Below are 17,509 nucleotides of genomic sequence, written 5' to 3' on the forward strand. Positions count from 1 at the left end.
GTGAAAGAAGGTCAGTGATTTGGTTTTTGACGGCAAGGAATGTTGCAGCAGCTTAAATTCATAGACAGATAAGCGAGTTGTAGGGACTCAATGTGATGAGTGACAGCCAAATGTGTGAGTGAGCGATAGCTTTCAAGGAAATGCAGGAAAATCTCCGTGGTGAACTGCATTTGCGCCGACAGTCAGTGATCTCGGATGATTTGGTCAAAGCCTTGGACAAAAAGGTTTATAGACTGGTGATTCATAGCTTCAGCTGTAGCGTTGGCATGAATTTCCGTATGTGGGTAGAACAACTTTGCACAAAATTCTCTCTGAAAAGTAGCAATTTTGCAAATTGTGTACACATTGTGTTCCCAGGCTGGTTACTGAGAAACACAAAATGGAAAGAGTGGCTTGTGTTATTGATTTTTTACCAATATCATGAGCAAGATGATCAATTTTTAGAGAGCATTGTCACAGGGGACGAGACGTAGGTTTCTCACATGACCCCAGAGTTTAAACGTCGGTCAATGGAATGATGTCACATGATTTCACCAGTCAAACTAGAGGCCAAGCAGACAGTCTCGATACGTAGGGTTATGGTAATCGTGTTTTGGGATAGACTTGGAGTATTGTTAGGCAAATTTATGCAGCAAGGGACAACAATAAATGCAGCTGTTTATTGCGCTACCCTGACTCAACTTCGACGTGCAATACAGAATAAGCATCATTGATTCCTGACATCTGGAGTTTTGTTGCTGCATGACAATGCCAGACCACGTTCTGCCATCCACATCCAAAATCTGATCAGATGTTTTGGATGGGAACAGATAGTTCACCTACCATACAATCCAGGCTTGGTGGCGAGCAATTTTTGTGTGTTTCACTACCTGAAGGAGTTTCTCAGCAGCAAGTGCTTTGCAACTGATGACATGAGAAATGCAGTTAAGGACTGGTTATTTTCACAGGTGGCAGACATCTGTGACTTAAGGGGTGCAAAAGCTTGTAGATTTTTATGACATTTGTAAACAGGTAGGGAAACTATGTAGAAAAATAGAGAAACATGTAAAGTATTAAATAAAACAGTTTTATAAGAATTGGACCTCACTCCCCAAATAACCTTCATACCTACATAATTAGAAGATATTATATTCATTAAAAATTCTGAGAATGTGCAACTGTGCTTTAAATATTCAACAGGGGCATTGAAAAAGCCCAAAAAGTGAGATTCGACATTCTCAGAACTGTATGGACGGTAGCTCTGCTTTTCTTAATATGACACCTGTGTATGGAATTACAAGGTTACTTTACTGCACAGCAGTCATTCAGTCATCAGTCTTGCAGCTCTCTTACATGGTTACAGTCCCAGGAGACCTCATTATCCACACCTGTTAATCAGCAATTTATTGATCGTTTTGTAGACCTAATTATCCACACCTGTTAATCAGTAATTTATTGATCGTTTTGTAGACCTATGATTTTTCCTATTCCCTCCTCACTCTTTATTTCGCATATAAATCCTCCTGCAGAGCTCTCAGGTTTATTCTCAATTTTCACTTATAATATCATTTATTTCATTTTCCTTGTACTGCTATAGCATGCTAGAAAAATCCCCTGATAATTTCATATCTTTGTGTGTAGGATTGTTACTATGCTGAATTTTATGTTACTTGCTGCTCATGCTGTTAGTCCTTAGATGAAGACCTCACTTCCAAAATCTTTTTAACAGTCACTGCTTTTCAGCTTCCTTCATGTTTGATGCATTGGTGACTACTGTCAAATGTTTATCTTAATTGTTAATTGCAGTTTTCAGTTTCTAAATACCTATGTGACTTTGTTACATTTAATAAATGCAATGAAATTTTGCTTAAATTGGTTACTACAATAATTCAATATGTGAGCTTCATCAGATGTTTCCTTTTGTTTCTGTAGAGCACAAAATATTGATATTTAATTCTCTTATAATACTTTGTGAAGTTTCTAGATGAATGACATTTTTCTCATCGCTAATTTAAGGTGTGAAGAAGAGGACTGTGAAATGACAGATGATGCTTTGACAGTTTTGACGAGAATTGCACTGGAGACATCATTGCGATACGCGATTCAGCTCATCACTACTGCCAGCCTTGTTGCTCGTCGTCGGAAGAGCACTGAGGTATGTGTCTGAAGTACAGTAACTCCTTATTTTATGTTAAACTAAAATGTGTTAATAATTTTGTGTGCTAAATAATAGCAAAGGTGCTCTTTCAGAACAGCCCAAGTAGTTGATTGTACTGGTTGGCAGGCCAGGAACCATTCGTGGCAATAATGGTCAATGTAAAAGTTGCAGAGCTTATTTTAGTCTCTCTCTCTCTCTCTCTCTCTCTCTGATGTATGTGTAACCCACACACAAAAATTGGTAAGAGAGAGGGATATGCAAATTGCAAAGCTTAAAGCTTTTTTAATTAATTATTTAATTTATTTATTTATTTACTTACTGACTTACTTTAATACAGGTTGGCATTGAAGATGTGAAAAAAGTGTACTCCCTCTTCTTTGATGAAAATAGATCTGCACAGTTCCTAAAGGAATATCAGGATGAATTTATGTTTAATGAGATGGGTAAGTGTCTGTCTGTAATATTTATTTTTGCATCCAGAATTTTGAAAAGCTTATTCTTTTCATTATTCTTTGTTTAATAGTAAACAGTAGAAATATTCTTAAGTGACTCTTCCTAAAATCTCATTTATCCAGACGAGGTGAGACTGTAGGTCATCCAGGTTATCAAAAATCTGGGTAAGCTGAAAAGTCAGGGAAAATATAATGACTTTGGTTATACACATTATTTTATTTTCGTGTGACACAAATTATGCATTTTTTTACATACATTTTAGGCCTTGAAACAATCAGTAAATTTGTTTTGATCCAGATTTGCATGCAATTTATGTGCTGCAAAATCGTGCGGGCATTTCACTTTTATCAGTTCAGTAGATGATGTTGCTGCCTAGTGTTTCAAGTAATTATTTTGCATAACTGTGTTGTTGCCTGTTAATATGTTATAATATCTTCAGATTTAACTCTATCTTCATTAGCTAAGCCATCATTGCTGTTGTTACTGTAGGTGAATAAATGATAATTGTCATTAGAAGTCAAACCATAGGAAATATTATCATTTTGCAGCCAGTTGTTTACATCGTCAACTCCTGTATCTGAGCATGTCTCTATAAACTTCAGCTAGATGACATTTTTGCAAGTTTCAGTGTGTAAATCCTATCAGTGGTCTCATAAATGGCTGGACATACACTATTCTTTGAGTCTGACATTGTTGAATAGGATATTGATTTTCTGGAAACTGTCTTAAATGGTTAATTATGTCACTTTGTGCTCCTAACATGCTGTTTTCCTCTTGAATTTAAATATTTGTTTATAATAAGTGAAAAGAATTTCAAATACTCAATTTGAGTCATGTGATGCCTATGATGTCATTAGCTAAGCTCACTGGTCCTACTGTCATAATGCTAATTCACAGTGCTGTCTTGTTTTGGAATTTATGTTTTGGAAAAAGAGTTCCATATGATGTGTAGTACTATGCTGTACGGATACATCTGTCAAAACTCCTGATAAGTCGTTTTTGAGTGTTCCAGAGAAGACCACCAAATTGCCACCACGTCAGTGCACAAGTTCACTAACTTGATTAAAAATGTTTTGCACTGTGAAATATGCTTTCCCACTGTTGCCAGGAAGGATAGTGTCATTCAATGAAACTACACGGTTAATGAAAATTGTTGTTTTACCCAATTGCACATAAATTATTCGATAGCTTAGTTGTTAGTGTGGTAGACTGTCGAATTTTATATGATGATATCCACAGATTGGTGATTTGAATGTAACCTAAAAATATATTTTAACTCATTTTTAAAATGGCTCGACAGTCCCCTCATATGAAAACCAAATTACAATTACAAACTACACTTCACTGATCAGGAACAGAAAGTTACTGTGTTTTCCTTGCTGTTTACACGTGCTTACATTTGCAATCGCTGTGCACACACGTCACGTTCAAAAAGATATTTTCTGGTTAATGTGACCACACACTTTTTGCCTTTATTAGAAACAATGTTGTTCTATTTATTTATTTTTATCTTCCTTATTGTTTAAACTTGAAGTTTCATTGTCTTGTATAAAGATCTTCATCTTCTTGAGACAGTGACGTTAGTTTAGTCTCACAAACGGCCCTTACATTTGTGTTACCTGCATGTTTAACATGCTTTGTATTTCTCCATATAGAAAACCACCTCATCCTATACCTCTTTGTACTGTGGGCATATGTTGATAACTTCTTCACTACTAGTAGTGCTTCCCAAAAAAGTGAACTGTTTGTTCGCAAAGTAAATGCATGTATTCTCTGTTATCCATTTCTCAGACTAAGAGTAATGTGAAGTTTTATATAATACATTACACCATCAAAACAACTGCTACAATTAGTTCTCGCTAACGCTATTTTTGTATTTCATGTAAAACTTTTAAAAATATATCACCTTTCCAGGATTTGAACATGTCACCTCTTCGTTCAGAGTCAGATGCAGTATCCGTTGTGCCACAGAGCCCCTGCTAGGAGGAGAATCTCTGCTGAGTGTCTTCAATAGAGGAAATCAGCACTAAAATTTGCCAAGGATAGGTTCATTGTGCTTTGGGTCATAGCTCATGACTGATCGTTGACCATTTGGGTGTAACATATGGACCACTTGCAAAAGTTCTAAAATTCCTTAGTTTTGAGTGAGTTTAATGATGTTGCAGGGTGCAGGTAAAAGAATATCTGTTGCCGCACATATCACCGCTCTAAATGGATCAAATATAAACACATCAACTTGTGCAAGGTTTTCACTATCAGCGTTTACAAAATTTCTTTCTGTTGTTACTTAAAAGTTGTAATTGCATTTTCCATCACTAAATAGCTAAAAATTTTGCAGAGAAAGTTTGTAAAAACAGTCAGAAGCTAGTAGACTTGGAAAAATTGCTCTACTCTGAAGACCTCAGGTACCATACATAGGATGTCTACGACCCAGGACAACAGGGAGATCCAGGAAAAACCCGGGAATTTTTTCATCCAGGAAAAAACCTTGTTTCACAAAGCGCCTAGCATACAGCGCACGTTGGTCAATCGATTATTCGTATGACTTTGAAATGTGTCCGTGTCGGTTTTTGAACATTGTTCAACACATTCTAAGTTGATTTCTGAATGAATCATAAATTGATTTCTGAATGCGTGCATAGTGTACGTGATGTCTCTTCAGTCTATGGAATCCTTGTCACATCTAGAAATAAACTTTCCTGCAGACAAAAGGGGCTATACGAGCTGAGCAGAGTATAGCCGAACGAAAGAAAGACAACCGCTGTCTGATTATGTGGTTGATTGGGTTTGCGAATGATGAGCGTTGTTATGATTACCAGTGAAATCCGTAAACTCAGGCTACCAGAGTGCGAATAAATGACTAACAGGAATAACAGGTAAGAAAGATTACGTATTATCCTCTTGGTGTATCTAAGAAAATGAAATTTTGACAGAAAATTTTTGGCCAGATTGCTACATTAGCAAGGGCCAGTTGTACAGTCTCCAGCTAGCAGCCACTTTAAGGTCTATTCTGGAAGTAGCACGGAAAACGGGTTGTACGAACATGTAACAATGCCTAACCGGAGAATAGTTGCGGGATAACTAAGCTGGTGATTCTGGCAGAGTTAGTGAAGTTAACCGGCGAATAAGCTTTGACATTGGCAGGAATAGATACAGAATTAGTGAGGACAACATTGTTTGTTAGAACGAGGAAGGAGAAGAAATGGTGACATCACTTAAATTATCGAAGAATATGACGATTCCAAATTTATATCAAAATTTCGCACTACTACTTTTCGATCTTATGCTTGAGAAACTGGAGCGTATGAAGGAAGTGTAAAACTATTTCCTAATATAAAGCTTTATGCTTGTAGTAGACCTAATTTGATATTGGTACTTCATGAATTATATTCTGCTGTGTTACAAAAATGACAATTTCTGCCAAAACAGTCTCGTTTATTTGGATTGTGTTAAAATTGCTGCAGTATTATAAAGCCCTATTTTGTTTTATCTCGCAGACAGTGACAAAATACCGGTAATCAGGTCGAGAAACCACACCAGTCTTGGGCCTATTTGTAATTACACCTTTTTCAGTATTAGACAACATCATTTCGATTTTTCATGTAGCAAAATGTTTGACCGGCTTTGATGAGGGAACAGATCCTTTCGCAGAAAGGAAAGCAAGATGGAGAGAAAAAAAATTATAGGAGTTAGGATTGAAGAAATGTGCACTGTCTTGCTTGTCTCTTCTCTTAGCTTGTTTTATGTATCCTATACTTAATTTTATGTCACGCAAAGCAGCAAGTTGTTAGCTAATCGGGAATAAAGAGTGGAAATTTTCTGATTATTTTTTTTTTTTTTTTAAAAAAAGAGGGTCAGGATGTCAAACTGGGTGACTAGAAGCAGGAGAGGCACCATAGGACATTTTAATTTCCATTGTCCAGAATATAGTGTGATGGCATCTAGTACAAAATATACACCTTTAAATTCCACAGACCGGTAATACAGTGACGTGCGATAGAAGAATGCTGTGTGAAGAGGTGTGGCGGTGCACTTTGGCACACTTAAGATCAAATAACATGTCTTACAATTCCTCGGACACGTATGTTTTATGTATCAGACTCTTCAGAAAGATGTGCGCTACAAAATGAACATATTTTTGAAAATTAGGTTTTTTTTACGTCCTATCTCAAACGCTTGAGGGATGCCACTATCTACTATTGCCCCGGTTCGGAAATATCGTAGATATGGGTCTGATGCACAGAGCAGTCTGAGTTACAATAGGGAAGCAGGTAGTCTCCACGTGACCCGTGTTTACATTTAGTGATTTTGCTGTTTCCTTTTTGTCTACTGCACTCACGTCCAATGAAAACAAAATTGATTTCTTTGGCCGGGAGCTATCATGTGAATTAAATACATTCACATAATTACGGAAGGCTAAAATTATTATTATTAGTTTCAGATTTATTTTATTTCCACCTTTCTGACAGTCAAGCATTAATTGCCATGCAGAACAATGTAGTTATTTTTATCGGTTTGCTGAAGAAATTTTCTTTTATTAACCTTTTCCACTGAGGCAGCCAATATATTTGAAACAAAGGGTTTAATTCCAAACTGTTGGCCAGTTTCAACTGTTCGGTGCATTTCAAGTGTACGTTTTCATCTTCTAGCACGTATGGCATTATGCTACAACAAAGAACCAGACATGAGATATCAAAGTACTGGTACCCAAGGAAATTTACATCCCAAAACCACATTGAAAAGCTTAATATCAGGGCAATGCCTACTTCACAGGGAATCTGGGACTCCTTTAAAAATCAGCTCTTTGATGATGAGCCATTTAGAAGAATTTATAGCTCAGAAGATCACACTTTTATGTCGTTATTAAAGAATTTACTGGCACATTTGTGTGATATATCTTAAAATGTAATACGTGCATAAAAGACCAATATTATATGTCAAAGCTTAGTTTTTATTGTATCAGCATTATATATATTAATTTAAACCATTAACTTTTCCTGTTCGTGTGTTCGCGCTACTTAACAGTGATTGGCTGACTACACCATGTGTCCTATGCTCTGAATATCTGCTGTCATTGGCTGGCGAGATCACGTAACTGGCTTACAAATACACATAGCAATCTCAATTTCAATTCTTCGGAAAGTAACATGCGGTGCTTGGTGGAATTCGAGTTTATACTTTCGTAATACGAAAATTAAGGAAAGGCAAACCTACGTTTCTAGCATTTGTAGACTTAGAGAAAGCTTTTGACAATGTTGATTAGAATACTCTCTTTCAAATTCTAAAGGTGGCAGGGGTAAAATACAGGGAGCGAAAGGCTGTTTACAATTTGTACAGAAACCAGATGGCAGTTATAAGAGTCGAGGGACATGAAAGCGAAGCAGTGGTTGGGAAGGGAGTAAGACAGGGTTGTAGCCTCTCCCCGATGTTATTCAATCTGTATATTGAGCAAGCAGTAAAGGAAACAAAAGAAAAATTCGGAGTAGGTATTAAAATCCATGGAGAAGAAATAAAAACTTTGAGGTTCGCCGATGACATTGTAATTCTGTCAGAGACAGCAAAGGACTTGGAAGAGCAGTTGAACGGAATGGATGGTGTCTTGAAGGGAGGATATAAGATGAACATCAACAAAAGCAAAATGAGGATAATGGAATGTTGTCGAATGAAGTCGGGTGATGCTGAGGGAATTAGATTAGGAAATGAAACACTTAAAGTAGTAAAGGAGTTTTGCTATTTGGGGAGGAAAATAACTGATGATGGTCGAAGTAGAGAGGATATAAAATGTAGACTGGCAATGGCAAGGAAAGCGTTTCTGAAGAAGGGAAATTTGTTAACATCGAGTATAGATTTAAGTGTCAGGAAGTCATTTCTGAAAGTATTTGTATGGAGTGTAGCCATGTATGGAAGTGAAACATGGACAGTAAATAGTTTGGACAAGAAGAGAATAGAAGCTTTCGAAATGTGGTGCTACAGAAGAATGCTGAAGATTAGATGGGTAGATCACATAACTAATGAGGAAGTATTGAATAGGATTGGGGAGAAGAGAAGCCTGTGGCAAAACTTGACCAGTAGAAGGGATCGGTTGGTAGGACATGTTCTGAGGCATCAAGGGATCACCAATTTAGTATTGGAGGGCAGTGTGGAGGGTAAAAATCATAGAGGGAGACCAAGAGATGAATACACTAAGCAGATTCAGAAGGATGTAGGTTGGAGTAGGTACTGGGAGAAGCTTGCACAGGATAGAGTAGCATGGAGAGCTGCATCAAACCAGTCTCGGGACTGAAGACCACAACAACAACAATACGAAAATATGCAGCATACATGTTACTGCACGTCAGACATCTTTCCAAAAGGTGTTTTTTTCCTTTTAGTTTCATTTTCTAAAGCACCGGGAAATTCTACGCCCATGTATAAAACCATAACCATTCAAAGGATTGATAAGTTATACAGTTCCAAGAAAAAATATACTGTCAATTAACAGGGAAAAACTATGTTTCCACCCAGGAGAAAGTTTATTTTTAACTGGGAAATCCGGGAATTTTTTTTCCTTTTCCGCGTATACACCCTGATACACCATCCCAACTACTTTGTGTGCTGGGAGATAGTGCAGTAAATGACTGTAGGTAATGGAATATATGATTGCTACACTTGCCTGTGGGTGCAAAGAAAATTCTCACAGTTGCTGAATGAATAGTCAAGATGTATCCATCCACTGGTGCCACAACCATATCCACTGGACAGTGTGCCTTGCCCTCTTGAAACACTGCTAGCACAAGTAACTGAACTAGCTAACAAGTCATGGCCGTACAAATATGACACTCCACACGAGCATCATGACAGCAATAATTGTCAAGCAGAAACAAATGTTTGTCCACCAGGCAGAATGTCTGCTGATATCACAGAAAATTTGGAACTGCAGCTAGGTGATGTTGACCATCCTTTGGTAAGGAAAACACCCCCGAAATCAGATGTGATCGCAGCTGACTTCAAAATGGACAACCTGTCCATAAAAGAGATCTCTCTGAAGCTACAATTCCTCATTGATCCAGGCTCTGATGTCTGTGTGTCATTCTTCTCATCTTCCACAACGAAATGTTGACAGCCAGTCAGTTGTACACTGTGTGTGGAACTCCATTGTTTCACCTTAAATCTAAACTTCCATCTTAACACGAATTCATAAGGAGATTCATTCTTTCCAACATGTTATGCTCAATAGTTGGAGCAAATTTTTGTCTTGCAGACTCCTCACAGACCTTAACCACAGACATATGCTTGACACTACACAGTTGTCTAGTCGTGGACACCTATGCCATGCAAACCATGCGTGGATCAAAATGATCATTGCTGAATTGCCATTTGATGAGCTGTTTTCACCAGTTCCCTGAAGTAACGTGTCTGTCTGCTACTGTAGCACCAGTAAAACACTCGCTGGTGCATCACATTGTAACCACACAAGGACCACCAGTTCACACACGGCCTCGTAGTCTACCTTCAGGCTAACTTGAGATGGCAAAGAAAGAGTTCCATTACATGTTGCCCTTCAAATAATAGCTGGGGCTCCATATTGTCCATAAGAAGAGAAACAATTGGAGTCCTTATGGCAACTATTACCAGCTTAATGTGAGAACGATACGTGCTCACTACCCTGTGCCATATATTGAAGCATTGGCTATGCACAGTCATGGCAAGACAGTTTTCTGCCTGATAGACATTGTCTGTGCTTTTAATCATATACCCACAGTGTCAGCCGATATACCCAAAACAGCTGTTTCTGCAGATGCCATTTGGACTGTGCAATGCCTCCCAGACTTCCAGTACATTGTCAATGAAGTAACTACAGACTTAGTTCTGTAGTGTCTAATGTTGTCAAACAAGGCAAAGCAGTTATAGTCTGTTCATCATAAGAATAAACCTGATGTAAACAAACACAAACACGATGAGGTTCTGGAGCAATAGCACACATACACTGGTGGTGTTATACTCTTGGAGGTAGTTCCGACTTTGATACATCAGATATCGTATTACTAAGTTATGTTCAATGAAACTTTAAGATATTCTAATATATTAACAGCGATTAACATTTTTCTGAATCATGCTTTAGCTATGTAGTTTTTATTTAAAAAATCGTGTACAGTCACAGTCTCTGTTGCACTCTGATTGTTGCACTGTTAACACGCAGTATGTAAATCGCTGAGCTGCTTCTTGCTACGTAGTGAAACGCATGTGAAACGCGGTTAAAAAGTGCTGAGAAATAGGCTGTGCTTAATGATTTCACAAATTTACATAAAAAAATCGGCTTTGGAGTTTTCTACGGACTATATTTGATTCATTTAAGATACAAGTACCCACAGGATGTACAGTGGAATCGGTGGCATAGTAGGTTGATTATATGGTGCAGTTCATGAATTGCTGGTTCAAGTTCCGCCTCGGTCTTCTTTTTTCTTTTTTTGAAATACCTACATGTTGTATTTGTAAAATTCATCATTTTTTTATGAATAATGCATGTCTTCCTGTTTCTAATTACGTATACATGTGAAATTCCTGTTTTCATTTCACATATAAATTCTTAGTTATTGATATTTAATGCAAGTTTGTTAATGAAGATTGCTTAAATTAAGAAAACATAAAAGTTCAATTTTTAGGACAAAAAGGAAAAATCCAATACTCTTTACTTGAACTATGTTCATTGTTTTATACCACACATGTAGTCTCTGATGAACCAGAGTGATAGGTGTTGTAGAAACTTGAAAAACAATCCGGAACTAATGCACGCATCTTTATCACATGTCACTGCCAAACACTGGTGGGATATAGAATGGCATATTGTAAAAGATGATGAGATAACACAGTGCCTGGGTGGCTTTGTAGATTCTGTTGTTGATCGACTCGTTATAAATGTAGCTGATGACAGTTCCAGAACTGAAATGTAGTTCTGATATTTGGATAAGGAAGGATTTAAGAGATTGCCAGATGACTCACTATAATTAATACCTTCAGTGGCTACAGTATTCAACCATATGGTGACATCCCTGCAGTATGCTACTGCATCACACGCAGCTTGCTCAGAAAAATCATACTGTTTATGTTAAGAATTTTCATCATTCTTCTTTGTAATTAGAAAACTACATTAGGTGAGAACAAGAGTATTTTATGCTTTCTGTCTGGTCACCTAAGAAGTGTGCAATAGTGCTGGTGTTTTGCCAGACTTTTCATTCTCATTAAAAATATAAATGACATTCGAAGTTATATTGTTTCTCTGCTCATCTTTTTTTACGTTTCAACTGCAACTTCTCACATCGTTGCAGATGATTTGGACCAGCTGGCTGGCGAGTGCTGTCAAAGTTAAATGTGCTGGTAGAGGTGTTGTCCCGTATTATCGCTCAGTCTGTGTGCGTATAACGCAGTATAGAACATGTACTTATGATCGTACTTGACTGTACTGGACACGGCTTGGCTTCTGCTCCATGTGAAACAAAATCCAACGTGATTCAAGCAGATGTGAAAGAATATATGGTGTAACGTTTACATCAGGTTTATTCTTATGATGAACACAGTGTATCACATCTACAGCAATTGTCCTCTAGAGCATAGCTTAGTGATTAACGCAAAAAAATAGTCTTTGGAATGACTGAAGTAAAATTCTTAGTGTACCTTACCAATTCAGAATGAATCCTTCCATCTCAAGAGAAAGCGGAAACTCTTTCTCAGTTTCCACAGTCCACTAAAATACCGGGTGGTTATAATTAAACTTTTCCTATTTGACACATTATAACAAGGAAACTAATTATGGTACAAGAACCAAACTTGGTAGTAATAATTTCAAGGACATGAGGAAGAGAAACAATGCAGAATCAATTCAAGTGAAACTCTTTTAATGTGTTGATACGGTACATCATACGATTACATACCGGTACCATTATTGCTGAAAAAGAGGGGGTCAATATGGCGCCATCAGTGTTCAGAAGTTTCTGAAAGCACAGGAAGCATTCTGCACAGCAGAACAAAGCATGTCCTTAGGTATGCTGGCTACCTTTTATGATATGCTGCGCTTCAAATCAGCACGTGTGAATGTTCCCCTGGGAAACCCTGACCTTCAGGTAGCCCCACAACAAGAAATCACAGGGAGTGAGGTCAGGTGATCATGCTGGCCAAGCATTTGGAAACGATCAACTGATAATTCAATCGTTTCCAAATGTGTTTCAGCGAAGCAGGTGAACTTCACGAGCGATGTGCGGATGGTCCCCCATCTTGTATGAAAACTGTCGAGCTCAATTTCTCTCTCTCATGTAGAGCGGGTATGACGTGCTGGCGAAGCACATTGCAGTAACGCTGGCCAGTCACACTGCACGTCTTTGGTCCTCTCACCCATCAGAGTAAAATGAGCTTCACCTGTCCATAGGATGGTCCAGGGTCAGCCCTCGTCAACTTTAATCCTTGCGGGAAAGTGTAGAGCAAAGTCAATGTGTCATGCGTCCTGTGGTGCAAACTACTGGATCTTGCATGGATATCATTTCAGAATGGTTTAAAGGACCTTCCGTACAGTGGACCACGGGATGTTCAACTGTCGTGACACAGCAAGTGCACTGCCTGACGATTGGGAATTGCACGCAGCATTGTCTGCCACAGCAACAGCAATTTCATCCACTGCCTGTGGTGCAACTAGTCATCGGCCTCATGCCGGAGCGACACCCAGTTCTCCAACTGATTCAAACTTCTTCATGCTCGGCATAACGGGTGGAGAAAGAGGACCCTTCCATAGACCTTTCAGCCCATAATATTCTTGAAGTGCAGCTGCAGCATTACTATTGTTTAGATAATAGTGTTTCACCAATAATGCCTAGCTCCTTTCGTCCAAGCTCACGTTGACACGTCAACAAGTGCACTGCGACTGCTCTGCTGTGTTAGCCTATGAAAGACAGTGACTGACCACAGCACCTGGTGGCCATAGTTGGAACTGGTTGTTGCTGCTTCGATGCATGGAAATCTTGCACCATTACTCTGGACATTAATGCTACCAAGTTTGGTATTTGTACAGTAATTATAGCCACCTGGTACATGAATTACACCATTTCTTGGGCTCCACAAATTTTTGTCAACTTTCTGGGAGCAGTTGTGCATTATTGGCAGAGCCTTTCAGTGAAATTCTAAAAGGCTTGCTTAAACCTGGAGACATGCTGCAGTGGACTGACAAAAAGAAAGTATACTTTGCCAGAGAGGTTGCTAATTCAGAAGCCACATTTTTAGTTCATCCTCTTCCTGATGGTCCTCTCACAATTATGGTGAATGCATCAAATATCATCAGAGCTGTATTACATCATCATTTACAACATGACTGGCAGCTATGATCGTCAACTTGATGCAGCGTATGCCTCAGTCAAAAAGTTTAGGCACAACCTTGACTTCAGATATTTGCCGTTCAGGCTATAAGCCACTTGTCTTTGTCTTCTGTCAGAAGCCAGGCAAGGCATCACAGTGTGAGCTGTGGCACTTAGACTACATTGTGCAGTTTACAGTGGATATTCGACAAGTTGATCATGAGCAGAATGGGCCTTCAAATGCGCTACCTCACATGGACTCTATTGCAAAAGAACTCGACATCATAGCACTTGCCGATACCCCCCCCCCCCCCCCTCCCCCCCTCTTTTGAGGATATGTGCGTAGCGAGCACGGGACCCCGAGCTAATGTGGCCCTCCTTCCTTTCCGGGCTGCATACCTTCCTTTTCCGCATCCTTCCCCATCCCCCATTCCCCCCCCTCCCTACACCTCTGGCTCTTTCCTTCCCTTTCTCGCCCTCTGGGAGTATGTTTTGTGCCTACGTCCTTCCTTTGTTCTTCTCTTTTCCTCACCTCTTCTCTTTACCCTTTTCTCCGTTGCGGCGTTTGAGACCTCTCTTCTTTCCTTTCCCTTTCTCTTTTTCTTCCTCCCTGTGCATGTTTGAAGGCCGACCCACGCACTTCCATGCGTAGCCGGTGACGGGGTAACGCGTAATTTCCCGCCCGGGTAGACGGGTAGGACACATACATACCCCCTGGTAACGGCCAGGCCCAGGGAGGGGTGATTACCCGAGCTGATGATACCTTCCGAAAGTGCCGATTGGTCCCTCTGTCCGTTTCTCGGGAGGTGTGACCTGAGGTGTGAACAATCACCTAAGGCGGGAGTGCCCTCAGAGAGGGCCCCCACAAGGGAGGAGCGCGCCATCGGAGACGCCGGTAATCGTGGGGGATTCTTCCACTATGTATGCTCACAAGCGTAAGTTCACTGAGTCTCAGCCACAGACAGTTCTTCCATCGTTGCCACAGTTCCTTGTTGTTTCTCGGTCTGACGAAGGTCACGACTTCTCCACGGTCAACCCTTTCATTATTCAGAAAGGTGTTGACGTAATTGCAGGTCCTGTAAAGTCTTGCTTGTTCCAGATTACGGAATGGCACCTTGTTGTTAGAAACAGTCAGCGCCCTCCAGGCACAAAAATTGCTGCATACTTCACTGCTCCACACCTTCCCTGACCGGGTGGAAGCGCACCACACTTTAAATTCCTCACGTGGAGTCGTTTATACACGCTCCCTCGACGGATTGTCTGACAAAGAAATTCAACACTACCTGTCTGACCAGGGCGTAACGGCTGTTCATAGAGTTATGAAAAGGGTTGACACGAACATTGTTCCAACCCGTACTGTCTTCTTAACATTTGACAGAGTTCAACTCCCATCGAAAATAAAAGCAGGCTATGAGATAATTTCCGTTCGCCCCTACGTCCCAAACCCTACGCGTTGCTATCGGTGCCAGCAGTTCAATCATACCAGCCAGTCCTGTTCCAACCCGGCCAAATGTGTTACGTGTGGCAAGGATGCCCATGAGGGTGCTTTTCCACCTCCATTCCCTCGTTGCATCAACTGTATGGGTGACCACGCTGCTTCCTCTTGAGATTGCCCCATTTTTAAAGACGAAAATCTCATTCAGGAAATCAGAATGAAGTAAAAGGTGCCGACCTTTGCTGCTCGAAAATTATTCGCCAGTCGAAAGCCCACTGTGCCTCAGACAGGAAAATACACCACTGTCCTTGCCTCTCCTCAGCCAACAAAGTAGGCGGCCACGCAGACTTGCGATCTCACCTTTAGTGACACAGTCGTCAGATCGGCCAGTGCAAGGATCGCCCGTTCAACCTCCCCACTTTCGCCTGCTCAATCTATGGCTCACCCTTCATGGGGTTCTGCTAAATCTCGATCCCAAAAGTCAGACACCCGGACTTCCAAAAAAGAGCATACTCGTGAAGAGTTTTTGCGTACCCCAACTTCACAACCATCTGCTCCTCCTTCATCTAAACTTCATGTTTCCAAGAAGGCTACAAAGAAACCCAGTTCCTCTCCTTCTCCGCCAAGGCGTGTCTCATCTACAGCACCACCTGGCGGTAACAGCCCTCGGCCGTCTTCTGTGCCGCCGAGGCGCACTGCTGGCGGCCGATCAACTGGCCGATCGCTGGTGGCTAGGAGCTGCTCCTGACCAACCTATGGATCAGGATCTTCTGCCTTCGGCTGAGTGCCGTTCCACGCTGTCGGTTGCAAGCTCTGAGCAGTCGTTGAGTTGACGGCAACCTTGGTCACATTCTTCCATTTTCTGTCCACCCTATGTACATTATCCATTGGAATATCCGCGGAATTCGAGCCAATCGGGATGAATTGACGATCCTCTTACGATCCTACTCGTCGGTCATGTTCTGTCTTCAGGAAACAAAGCTGCGTCCCCATGACCGCTTTGTCTTCCCCCATTGTCAGTCAGTCCGATTTGATCTCCCCTCTGTTGAAGGCACTCCAGCACATGGAGGACTCATGATTCTTCTCCATAATACTCTCCATTATCACCCAATCTCCTTCAACACTTCCTTCCAAGCAGTCGCTGTCCGTCTTTCCCTTTCTGATACACCTTCTCTCTTTGTACTGTATACATTCCATCGTCCACATCAATGGCACGAGCTGATCTCCTTCATCTTCTTGGTCAGCTTCCACCCCCCTATTTTCTGGTTGGGGACTTCAATGCCCACCACCCGCTTTGGGGATCTCCACATCCTTGTCCGCGTGGCTCACTATTGCTAGACGTCTTCCACCAAGCGGATCTTGTTTGCCTCAACACTGGGGACCCTACTTTTTTGTGTGCCTCCACGACAAATTTCTCTCATTTGGACCTTTTGGTCGGTACTGTTCCGCTAGCTCGGCGCTTCGAATGGTTTGCCCTTGCTGATACACACTCGAGTGACCACTTTCCATGTGTCCTTCGATTGCAGCCACAACTGCCATATATGCGCCCGAGACGCTGGAAGTTTGCCCAAGCCGATTGGAAACTTTTTTCGTCACTAGTGACATTCTATGACCGTCACTTTCCTAGCATCGACGATGAGGTCACTCATATTACAGACGTTATTCTTACAGCTGCGGAACGTTCAATACCTCGCACCTCCGAATTGCCCCGGCACCCCCCAGCTCCTTGGTGGAACGAGGCATGCCATGACGCAATACGTGAGCGGCGACATGCTCTTCGCGTTTTCAGACACCATCCTACATTGGCCAACTGTATCCGCTATAAGCAGTTCTGTGCGCGGTGTCGTTGCGTCATCCGCGATAGCAAGAAGGCAAGCTGGGACTTCTTTACTAGCTCATTTAACACCTTCACTCCCTCCTCGGAAGTTTGGAGTCGGATTCGACAGTTATCAGGCGCGCCTAGTTTCTCCCTGGTCTCTGGGCTCACTGTCGCGCATGATACATTAGTGGACCCCGTCGCAATTTCTAACTCATTGGGTCAACACTTTGCTGAGATTTCGAGCTCTTCAAATTACCCGCCAGCGTTTCTCCCGAAGAAACGTGCAACGGAAGTGTGACCTCTTGCTTTCTCCTCTCAAAATTGCGAAAGCTACAATACTGTTTTCTCCA

The 17,509-nt window shown here is 40.9% G+C and overlaps 1 protein-coding gene across 1 annotated transcript in view; it reads left to right on the forward strand.

Annotated features, from left to right (window-relative positions):
• Positions 1–17,509, forward strand: part of LOC124545427 (ruvB-like 2) — an 87,852-nt gene that overhangs the window by 59,283 nt on the left and 11,060 nt on the right. The window contains exons 9-10 of the mRNA XM_047124347.1: positions 1,996–2,134; positions 2,475–2,580. Coding sequence (XP_046980303.1) covers positions 1,996–2,134; positions 2,475–2,580 — 245 coding nt within the window. The remainder of the gene's footprint in view (positions 1–1,995; positions 2,135–2,474; positions 2,581–17,509) is intronic.

This window comes from Schistocerca americana, chromosome 8, assembly GCF_021461395.2.
Source record: "Schistocerca americana isolate TAMUIC-IGC-003095 chromosome 8, iqSchAmer2.1, whole genome shotgun sequence".
In the NCBI taxonomy this organism is placed as follows: Eukaryota; Metazoa; Arthropoda; class Insecta; order Orthoptera; family Acrididae; genus Schistocerca; species Schistocerca americana.